Source organism: Centrocercus urophasianus, unplaced genomic scaffold, assembly GCF_019232065.1.
Source record: "Centrocercus urophasianus isolate 14NV4802_14NV808 unplaced genomic scaffold, USGS_Curo_1.0 seq_13, whole genome shotgun sequence".
Taxonomy (NCBI): domain Eukaryota; kingdom Metazoa; phylum Chordata; class Aves; order Galliformes; family Phasianidae; genus Centrocercus; species Centrocercus urophasianus.
Window position 1 is genome coordinate 26,228,021 of NW_024884475.1, and position 12,577 is coordinate 26,240,597.

At 33.6% G+C, this 12,577-nt stretch overlaps 1 protein-coding gene across 2 annotated transcripts in view; it reads right to left on the minus strand.

Annotated features, from left to right (window-relative positions):
- Nucleotides 1-2,825, minus strand: part of SGCZ (sarcoglycan zeta) — a 146,829-nt gene extending 144,004 nt beyond the window's left edge. For both annotated transcript variants that reach the window (XM_042812420.1, XM_042812419.1), the window contains exon 1: nucleotides 2,631-2,825. In XM_042812420.1, coding sequence (XP_042668354.1) covers nucleotides 2,631-2,825 — 195 coding nt within the window. The remainder of the gene's footprint in view (nucleotides 1-2,630) is intronic.
- Between the last annotated feature and the right edge of the window lie 9,752 nt (nucleotides 2,826-12,577).

Here is a 12,577-nt window from a genome sequence, read left to right on the forward strand (position 1 = left end):
AAGAAGGAAAGAAAGAAGGAAAGAAAGAAGGAAAGAAAGAAGGAAAGGAAAAGTGTTCTGTTACTCTTAATTATAAAACTCTTTGGGAATATTTTTTTCAGATTGTTCAAAACAAGCATAGATAAAAATTTTCACTTCTAAGATAGTTAAAAGGTATATGCTATTCCAAAACAATCAGTGTTCTCAAGCATATGTAATTTTTTTTTTTTTTTTATACGAAAGTAGTGATCTGTTCCAATTCTGTTTTCAGAACTGCTTACATTTGTATGACTATAACAAACGGGAAAAGTTAATATATATTTTCTAATTGCAAGGTTAAAACTTAATTCATTCTAGTCAGTGGCATAGTATTTATCTGCATTTGTAACAAACTCAGGAGTCTTAAAGATGCACATAAATTTTGTGATTTTTCTCTTGTTATACATACTCACAAAATACTGAATTCTGTAGTTAACTGCATAACATTTTAAACTGTAGCTCAGTGTCTGCATAATTATTTTTAGAGATACATGCATCTCTCAAGCTACTAAAGTTAGGTCTTCGATACACAGAGCAGTACACAGAAGAACTGAAACAATTCTGTTGTTCCTTGGACTAGATTCCTGCACTGATTCAGTGATTCACTACAGAATTTTAGCTGTGTAAAAACTTTGAGGCACAGAAAAATATATATATATATACTTCTAAATCTCAGTTTTACTTTTAAGAAATTGCTTGATCATTAATCTGAATAGTGCTACATTGTCTTGTATCATAGAACAGCCTGGATTGAAAGGACCACAATGATTATCTAATTTCAAACCCCCTGCTATGTGCAGGGTCGCCAACCACCAGACCAGGCTGCCCAGAGCCACATCCAGCCTGGCCTTGAATGCCTCCTGGGATGGAGCATCCACAACCTCCTTGGGCAACCTGTTTCAGTACATCACCACTCTCTGTGTGAAAAACTTCCTCCTGATATCTAATCTAAACCTCCCTTGTCTCAATTTAAGACCATTCCTCCTTGTGCTATCACTATCCACCCTCGTAAACAGTCGTAGTCCCTCCTGTTTATATATTCCCTCCAAGTATTGGAAGGCCAAAAGGAGGTCTCCCCAGATTCTTCTCTAGTCTTTGTAGTGTGAAAGGTCAAACATTTCTCAGGTATGGAAGCAGCTCCAAATGTTTTATTGGAAAGTAATCTGCACAAAGAAAACCGCTGCACTTGTTTTAAAAAAACGTCTTCTTAACATTTTTAATTTTCTAAGGTTAATTCGCCTCTGGATAAATATCAGACTGTTTTGCTGAAGTAAACAGTCAACCTAATCACCCTTCTAATATGATAGCAAAAGCATATGAAAATATCATGTTTTGCAAGCATATTATGCTAGAAGAAATAAACAAAAGCTTCTATCAAGTTCTTCAGTTCATGAATATTGAAGTCATATAGTTGTCAAAATATGAACACAGTGTACTTATCCACTGTTGGAAATTCAGTAGTAGCAATGTATTTGTGTAATAGTCTCACCAGGCAACGATCTCATGCAATCCTTTGAATTACAGAGCATTATCAGGTGTAGATCAGATGTACTTAAGTCTGGTTTTTGCCAGGTTTTTTTTATTTCCTGGAAACCGATAGAGAACTGAAGTGTGGTGTGACCCAAGTAATTAAAAATACCACTGACTAAATCAAAAGGCTGCTGCTGATAGTCAAAATTGAGAGAAAAAAATACACTGATTGTAGCAAAATTGCCATTTTAATCTTCTGACATACCAAAAAAGACTGCATCACAGTCAGTGAACATATCTACCACCTTTACTTGAGTAAAGCTTTGGGAACAGCTGGGCAGATTACAGTCTCAGCAAACACTGACATTTTATCAGATCGATATACATTTGAAGTACAAACACTATAAAATTTCATAGTTGTAATATCTTCCAGATAGACAACATCTCATAAAACCCTTTAGCTTTTATACCTACCAACCTGATCTAACCGACATCAAAACTGTTTTTCTGTATTCTAGGTAAACAGAGTTCAAAAGACCAGTAAATTCAAAAAATAGTAATGACTTAAACTGAAAGCATGATCGCAAGTTGAACTCAACTAACTCATTTTCCACTTCAGAAAAAATATATCATACAGGACAGACAGAACAAACATCTATTGATCACTCTCTGTGGTGGCAAGAAACTAATAAAAATTAGGTCAGCAAATATGCACTTTTTCATGGAAAAATGTAATATCCAGGTATATTTTCTGAGGATATAGTTAACATATCATAGAATCAGAGTATCAAAGACACATAGCATGGCTTGGGTTATAAGAAACCTTTTAAAGATAATCTTGTCCTAACCTCCCTGCCATGGGCAGGGTTGTTACCCACTAGGTTGCTCAGGACCCCATTCAATTTGGCCTAAAATACCTTTAGGGACAGAACATCCTCAGTTTCTCTGAGCAACCTGTTCCAGTGTCTAAAATAGGGCAAAGCTGCACTTATATCAGAATATATACAAAAAGTGTAAGCATAAGTAGTACGTGCCATTTCTAATCCAAAAATTCAGGATTTGTGCATAATACGAGAAAGATAATTGAGACTACAATTTATTACTAGAAGAAATAGGATACATAAAGTCACTGTGATACTTACCACTGTGAAATTCATGACCTTCAAAATCCATATTGTCATTGCTAAGTTAACAATCATGGTAACCAACAGCAGAAGTACAAAGAAGTATAAGCACCTCTTTCGCCATCCATAAATCCCTACTGGGTAAAATTGAGGATTTTCAGTCCTTGCAAGGCTGTTCTGTTGTGTTGCTAAAATATACTGCTCTCGTGTCATCTGGAAAAAAAAAAAAGAAAAAAAGAAGAAGAAAAAAAAAAAGATAAGTAACAATGAGAGCCCTATATTTTACAGATTTTATTACATGAAGATTATCTGAGAACATACAGCAATCAATTTCTACGGGAACGGAAGGGATGCCTTAATTTGGAATAAGCCATATAAATATCAACTAAGTACTTAGTAAAAATCTGGTGTTTTTCACTACTTATGCCCCAAAATTGTAAAAAATACTTAAGTATTTCATGTCTTATAATCTACTTCTGAAGACCATTTCAATGTTCTTCTTGAGGTCATTCAGAAAAAAATTGTTTTGTAGAAATAAATCATGGGACACTCATAAAAGAAAATTCTATTTCCAGAAATGTTTATCATAAATTATCACTCTTTTATAGTAATCAATAAATAAATGTAATAACTAATACTATCATATATGCTTACATATGTTATGCATGTTTTTTAAGAAGTATGCCATTGTATATACAATATTTTACAAAAGGAGAGACAAGAAAACCCTACTAAGCTTTAATTTTCTTTTAAGATACAGAAAATACAGATACCAACAACTTCTGCCTTTGCTTTTTGTTTTTGTTTTTTTTTGTGGGGCTTTTTTTTGGTGAGCCTAAAGTCTTCTAACAAAACAACAAGCAATAACTGCTTACAAACAACTTAAATCTTAATACTACATCTTCTTCACAGCACAAATGTTTAAAGCATTTAATAAGAAACCATGTTACACTTTCTTAACCTTTTTTCTTTCTCATCATCAACTTTCTTTTGTTGAATTTCCGAAACACTAGAAGAGCAAATATGTTACTTCAGTACTTTAAAAAATGAACTGCATGAACCTTGTTAAACTGTGCAATATGACAAGAATATAAAAAACTGTTCACACAAAAAAAGCCTAGAATTCTGATCGATGCATTACATATATAATTTATTTATAGATAGATAGATTCACATGTATTTAATGATATTTATAAAGGTAAAATACAGTAGATACAAAATGAACTCTGACAATATTAATTGACACAAGAGGCTCTCAAATAAACAAATATAGTTTAAGTGCTCCCTCAATTTTTACTATCTTAAGCTTCTAAATTGAAGGTGCACATATTGCTTGAGTAGTCTAGATGCATATGATATAAAATAAAAAAATAATTCCAGTGGTATCATAACTAGTAAGAATTCAAATTCAATTAATATACATGAGATACATATTTCAGTAAGAAATTAAATAAATTCTTATACTGCCCTGAATAAGTATCAAAAACAATGCAAAAGAAAGGATTGCAGCTCTGTAAACTATTTAATCACATCACAGCTGAATATTTAGCAACTTTTAATTATCATCTTCAGCTACTCCCATGTTTTTTGATCTTTTTCAGTATCACAACAAACAAAAAAACTGATTGATCATATGATGTGAAACCTAAATTACAGTCATGCTGATGATCTTGGCTATTGACATTTTGGAGCCACCACATGCTACTGGAATAGATACCTTAGATGAAAATAATTAGTGAACACAGAAGATCTATTTTACATTTTCAAACTTTGTTTTACTTTTTGGGAAAGTTATTATGACATTATGTCTTACAGAGGCAATCTTTCAAAGAAAAAAAAAAAAAGACCAGCAAAATACACAGAGAAGATAAGGAGCAAATAAACTAGACAATGAGATTGTTGGTATAATTGTTGAAGTTAGGATAACAACTACTTAACAAGTCTTAATAAAAAACATTTAGAACATGATTATACTTTGCAAATAATTCTCTAGACAAACACAAGTTTGTCTTAATAGCCAACATTTCTTTTCTAATGCCTGAAAAAAAAAACAGATTCAAAACTAAGGAAAGAAAAAAAAGATCACTGTTCTTAATTACAAATTTGTTAGTCTAACACATAAAAACAATCCAGTATTTGCTCTTAGTGACGGGGGAATTAATTACACCTGTGGCTTGTTAATTATCTGAGAATAAAGCCATATCTTTTTTTTTTTTTTTTTGAGGTCAAAAAAGAATCTAGCTCTCAAATCAGCTCAACACATACTCCAAAATGGATTCCGTTCATCCCGAATTTTTGAAAAAGTCACTCAAGAATACAAAAGTGTTGAAAGCTGTTTTTTTGTCGGTTTGCTCATGAAGTGAAAAATACAAAGGAGGAGGAGTAAAAGACACATTTAGAGAGAACAATCTTAAACTGTAGAAATGGAGTGTCAAACAGACAACAGAAACAGCAGAGGTTATTAGAGAACATTTACAAATGTTCATATAACTTATGCCTGTTTGTAAATCAGACAATCTAATAAAAGAGTGGTGTTTCTGTGAGAATGGGGGAAGGTAGGTGGAAAGAAAAACTTGTTAATAAATGATTTGCAAGCATGATAATGTTTTTCAGAACTCAAACAAGCGTTCTTCTTTCATACTCTGGGATTACTATTTCAAATTTGCTTTTCAAGCAGGTAAAGCTCTTTACTAACAAGATCTGTCAGCATTATTGAACGTGTAAGTACAAGCTGAGGAGGGAGAGGAAAAAATGTTCCTATGGACTAAGCTAAATCTGTAAAAAATACTGAAGGATTGAATTATTTAACACGCATTCCACTACCATTCTATTCAATTTGGCATCTCTTTCTGTGTTTTGTTTTGTTGCTTTTATTGTCGTTGTTTGAAGCAATATAAATTTGAGGGCACTACAAACAGAGCAGGTCTAAAGTTAATTCTTCTAGTTCATGATCCCTATTTCCCTTTAGTTTTCTGATAAGCCTAAATTGCACGTCTCAAGAGTCCCACAAACCCCAAAGCAAATGCTGTAATTTGGATTGCTTAAGAGACAGAAAGTTCTCTAATCTGACCCAGATTTTCTGCTAGTGTCAGTTAATAGAATTCACTTGGCAGTCATTCCTATTAAACAAGCCTTTATACTCCTATCTTTGAGAAAAGAATTATTCAGTAGCAGGTTAAAAAAAGTGTTTTAAAAAGCCTCCTGCATTCCCAAGAGTGTAGAACTGAATTAACAATTATACTGAATGTTTGAAACATCAGTACAATGATCAGAACTAGTTTGAAATTTTCAGTGAAGACTGCTTTTATTGAAAGCAGTGGAATTTATCCATTTGATAAACTCCCAATAAAACAGGAGACGAAATGTCACCAGACACTGACAAATATGTTGGATGACTGATAAAATTATTCCCTCTTCCTTTCTTTAGTCCTTTCTATAGAGCTTACAACATTTTTAAACATTCGACATTAGGAATTCCAACACGTTTTATTTGCTATATTTACATTTTAAACAAAAATAAAGCATGACGTGTCTTACATTTTTATTGTTTTGAGAAATCAAATTTTTATCATATTTTTAAACAGGAATTATCAAGCATATACCATATCAAGAAGTGCGTCTCTAGGAATTATTTAATGCTTCTATTATAAATTGAAATTGTTTATTAAAACTACAAGTAGTTTTTGTCTCTCAAAAAATATTATAACACCAATTATTTAGCTACATTTCAAAAACTTAATACTCATACCATGGAGTAAAAAAGTTAAAAACCAGTATGAATTTTGTTACCTCAATTACTGTAATTGTAGCCAGTCACATGACTGGTTTGAAGTAACTCCACTACTGATTAATTCTCTGTGTTATTTTCTGAATTCATGGACATGCTGAAAACTTTTTACAGGAACTCTAAAATATACAAATACAGTACAACCATGACTGGATCCAGTCATGTTACTCTGTTGTAAGGAATGTATTAGCAATCAAATAACATACAAATAAAGAGAAGGAAAAAAAAAAGTATAGCACAGAGTTAGAAGGGAAAAATCTACATGTCAGAGTTGAGAGAGGAAAAAAAGGTACCAAAAGGAGATTGCTTAATCAGCCACAACTCAGGACATCATATAGACAAATTTATCAGAACCAGCTGGTTCCTCCCACTCATCCTGACAGTGACATAGCATAAGATCACCAATTCATGATGTGTCCACCTCTCCCTTTTTGTTACACTACAGCCTGTCATTCATTGTTTCCATTCTACACATATGAGACATTAACTACGATTACAATTGAAATATTACTTCATTGTTTTCTTTACAGATTTCATCTGGAAGTTGACCGTTTATAGTGAAAAATGTACTGTAACATTTATTAAACAGTAAATACACAAATACCTAGTATGTGCACACCCAATTCTAACACTAAAATAGTCAGATGTAACCAATAAGACACATATTATAACAGTAAATAAGAAGGTGATAAGAGAGCGCCTTGAATTTCTGAAAAAGTCTCTACAAACGGTAGAACGGATTTCCTCGTAAAGCTTTCTAAATCTCTTAAGATCTATAGAGAGCTCTTGCTATCACTTTCAAAACATGCTGAAGAAGCTAATATGTTTCTTCTACAAGACTATGGTATGCTACAATTGATATCTTAAAAAAAAGTCTACAAAAAACAGGATGATAATCATTGTGGCTAGTGGGGATCATACTAAAAATTGTGAATAGACTGACAAGGCAGTACACCTGCACTCCTAGGGAGCTAAATATTGGAAGGAGAGAGCAACTTCCTTTGAAAAGATTTGCAAAATCTATCAGATACTCAGGAGATCCTGAAGGCACCCAAAAGTATGTCAGCAACTGACCCAGATATAAATGGTCCATCTGAGACACGAATGGCTGGCTCCATACGATAACAGTCACATCAGTTTCGTACACATCACTAGCAAAATATAATATTGTAAATCCTTATTATCCTGATAGACAATTTTGTATTTACCAATGTTACTGTTTCTTTTGTTTTGTATTTCTTTGTTCTTGTTCATCAGGATCAATTACAAACAACTTCTACAACAACTCAGAAGGATTTAAAGAGTGTGATCTTCCTGAAAACCACAATAGATTACGTCCCAGAACAACAGAACGGTTGAAGTTAGAATGGCCCATCTGGAGATACACCCATCATGTCCAAAAACCTTTAAATAACCCAAAAGATGAATGTTACAACATATCTCAGTAACCTATTCCATTGGTCAGTTACAATTAAAGTCAAAAAGTATTTCCTGTTGTTCAAAGGGAACCTTTCATGTTTCAATTTGTGCCTTCTGTACCTTGTTCTCTCATTGGGCACCACTGAAAAGAACTTCATTTGGTCAACTTTGCAGTTTTCAGGTTTCACGTATATGGACAGGTTCTCCCCCAAGCCTTCTCTATTACAAGATAAACAGTCTCAGCTCTCTGAGTCATTCCTCAGAGGAGCTCTCTGAGTCATTCCTCAGCTCTCTCAGTCATTCCTCAGATGATAGGAGCCTATCATCCTCTTCATGGCCCTTTATTGAAGTCTGTCCAGTAATTCCAGGTCATCCCTGTGTTAAGGAGCCCCAAAGCATATGACCAGCATTCCAGGAGTAGTCTCACTCAGCTGAGACTTCCCTCAGGGGAAGGATCGTCTCTCTCTCAACTGCCAATACTTTGCGTAATACAGTCCAGAATACCATTAGTCTTCTCTGGGACAACGGCATATTGCTGGCTCATGTTCTGTCTTCTATTCATAATACTTCCACGTGAGATGCAGATACACACCATCTCTTTAAAAAACACCTCAGTCTTACAGATTCTCGTCATGTACTGATCACCGAGAAAGTCTCTGCATTACGTACATCTTCCAGTTAAGTTACTCAAAGTTTTTTTCAAAATATTTTATGTTTCATGTTTTATATTGACTAAGTCAATTCCACATCCATATCAATACCACAACTCTTCAGCTTACATCAGAAAAAGTTTACTTCCAGATTAACTACATGGGATGTCCTGAGTAGTTCTACAAGGAAGTGATGCCAAATCCAAGGGACATAAAGATTGTACTTTTTGAGTTTGATGCTTATTTGTTCAACCATAAATCTTTGGTCCAGGCATATTCAAAAATGGAGGTAGACTTCCAATCAAAACTCTCAAATCATGCTCTTTAAGCAAAATAACTGGAAATCCCTCAGCTCTTGATAAAAAATCTAAAGGAATGAACATTCAGATAAAACAGATCTTCACCATAGATCTACATATAAATTCAGCTGATTACTTTTAAAGCTTAATAATTCACAAGAATCTGTTGTCTTCTTGTCCAGAAAAAAAAAAAAAACAAAAACAAAAACAATGACATCAGCATCAACAAGACTTCATTCAGCGTGTCTATAGTGACAATTTGCTTTGCTTTATGTTGTCAATTAGAATTCCTTTTATTTTTTTTGCTAAGTCAATGGAATTAGATTACCACAGAGATTTCATTACAGCCACAGACAGGACAGCAGCTGAGGTATGCAATTTTCTCCCTATGATGGCGGTCCTCACTAAACAGTTTATTGGAATAATTGTCTATGTAAGGACAATAACTGTTTCCATCTTGAATACTGTCCTCCAATAAAATCATCACTTCACAAAAATGGATGCAAATGAGCTGGTTCTATTACCACTATCATTTAGTAGGAACATTTATGGCTGTTCTGTATTTAACACATTTAATTGTAATATTCATTGCTCAATGAAGTTCACAGCATGTTAGAAAGAATAAATAATCTGAAACGAACAAAATCATACTTCCCCCACTACTCTGTGATTTCTAAATAGTGAAATGCTGTGCTGAATTTGTCAGAAAAACAAGACCAATATCCAGCATATTTTCCTTAATCTTATATCCTTAGTCTTTGCTTAACATCAACCATCAGCATCCCTGAAGACAGATTAATGAAGTACATGGTATTTTCAATTAAGTCAGTAAGAATATTATCCATGTATTAAATTTGTACTGCTCAACACAACATTAAGTACGGTTTATACATCCATAAATTCTGATATACTTAACAAAAAGATGAAGAAATAGTATGAAGACATGAGCAGAAGGGAACAAGGCCAAAAATTCACATTACATTCAATTTTATACCTATCTTGACATTTGGCACTTCTGACCTTTTTCCTTCCCTTGGCTATTCAAATTTAATCAGCTATGCCCCTAAAGAGCTCTGAACAAGAAACAGTTGCTTTCTGAAGGTGAATTATTGGCCAATTAAATTCACTGATTTAATTCCATATTTTCCAACAACTGCGTGGGCAAAATTCAAGGTGTAAAGGAAATATCTAGATAAAAACTGAGAGGCAGCAGAGAAGTCAAGGCAAATTAAAGATTCTTAACTCTATAAAGGCCACTGAAAGAAACAGGTATAAGGGGGAAGTGAGGGGAAAGGGGCAGGAAAAAAAGCTTGTTACATACACATGAAGAATACAGAATAAGGAAAACTGATGATTTATTGGTATAATAAAAATACATGACAAAACCTTCCACACACATGTCCACTTCATGCTTGACTCGACACATGGGAAGATTCCAGGGAATGTAATTCTATGGAGTTAAGTCTTGCTCCAGAAAAAAAGAAAGACTTATTTCCATTCGCTGCAATTGATGCTTTCAGAGAAGCATAAGATCGTGTAGCTCTCAAACTAGAGACACGAGGACAGAATATGAAACATAAAAATGCACAAGGCTCTGTTAAAAGACAGAGAGGCAGGCAGTTTTTTGAAACAGTAACACAGGTAGAGATTCTTACTGACTTTCCTGAAACTGAATGAAGATTAAATGAGACTCATTCCACATAGAGAGTGTTCTCCCTGGCATGAAAAGACTACAACTCAGTACAGCTTGATAAAGAGAAGACTGACAGTAATGAAGCAAAATAAGTTATTTTTCTTTTCTAAAAACTGAAGAGATACTGAAGCAGTATCCAGCAACTACTCCATTAAGTCTTGTGAGGTACTAGCAAGCACAGCTGTAAAAAGGGAGGAAACCTCTGGAACTACATTGAACCAGCTTTATGAATAGCCAATGTGCAGCTGCACACTGCAAGAAGGTAGGGTCAGCAGAACGGAAAACTGACAAAGATGAAACACTGATTAGCTGGAGTACTCAGATGTAATTAGTCAGTAAGTTCACAAGAACAGAATATTTAAAGGAAATTAGTCACAGCAAGAAGTCAAAAACTCCTCACGGTTTAGAATTAAAAACATAAAAGATAGATAAAATTTTGAAGATACTAGTTTGAAAGATAGCTAACAGCTATAAAAAGACAGAACATCACGCAGATGTCCTCAAGCAGTCTGTTCTGCTTGAGCCCCACAAGTGATTCATACTGGATTTTGTAAGTAATTTGATGTCCATGGACAAGGGCAAAACTGAAAAAGCAGTGAGGAATATTCACATGATTCAATCAATGTAGTTATGCAAGGGAAGATTGTATGGAAAGAAGTACTAAAAAAGGAGACGAGACAACCGAAGATTAAAAAAAACCACAATTTTACAGTAAACGAACTGGGAAACAAGCCAATTATTTACTGCTAAAGCTAACAAGATTAAGCAAATTCTCTGTGTATTTTGTGGAACCAGCTAGGGCATCAACAGAAAAAAACCTTAGTATAACCTAGGAATGAGCTGTGGCTTTCAAAGCAAAAATGCTGAGTGATATAAAACATTCATGAAACTTCTAGAGGCAGCAAAAAATTGGCAGCAACACAACAAAATAAAAAATAAATAAAAAGGAAGACGATTCTTCAATAGTTTATCACTTTATTATACTTGTCTTATCAGTAGGTAAAAGCTTCACCAGTTCTCTTCGGATAACAACAACTTAATGTTAGTCTTCAAAGTTTGTTTAGCTAGTTTAACTTTGACAGTAATTAAGAGTCAATCATGAACATTCTCAACAGCATCTCAATATGAATTATTAACGTTTTAAGTGCAGCAAAAACAAAATGATACAAGTATGGTGGGAACAGAAAAGAATCTCCAATTTGATCAACTTCCTATAATTCATCTACGCTTTCATCAAGGAACCAAATCTCCAAATAAAAAATGTTTAGAATAGTTTCTCTTGTAGCAAAAAAAAAAAACAAAAAAAAAAAACCCTAGTCAAAATTCAATTTTGCATACTAAAAAAATTTCCCTATATTATATTTCTGATCCTGATTACTGTTTACAAATAATTTCTAGCTTTTATCTTTAGGATCACGAGAATACTGCTAGCTTATGCTGCAATATCATAGATGACAGCAGAGGGGCAGTTCAATTAAATGGTGTCTGACATGGAAATGTGGATAAAGAAAAGATGTGTCAATGAAGGCTCAAGTGGTGAAATTAGCACTGCACTGCACTCTCTCCTCCAGTGTTCTGTTTTCTTCTATACAATCCAGCTTGAACTATGAACAATCAACTCAAAAGCTTTCGGGGAGATCTCAAAAAGCTGATTATTGTGGATAAGTCATCATTCTATGAACTGAATTAGTTTAAACATTGCTTCTGAATTTATAAATAATTACCTGTAGTAGTTTGAAAAGCAGATACCAATATTTTTATACAGTAATTGCTTTGCTTTAAAATTGAAGAACATCATCATAGTATTACAATTAAAACATTTTTTTTTCTTTTAATACATATTATCTCAAAATAAAACAGAAAAAGTGTTATCTGAAAGTATAGCTTCAAGTTACTAGATAGGAAGACTTCTAAAATCTCTATAACTTTCTACCTAGGTTTGATGCAAAAATTGATGGTAAGAACAAATATTTTCTAAAATCTCTGGTTCTGAAAGATGTAAATTAGGCAAGTGCAAGATTAGTCTCAGTAAATATTACTGGCAAAAGGGAAGAAGGTTAAAGTCTCAAACAACACAGGCCCAGTCCATCCCTTCTTAGTCATATTGTTCTCACTGC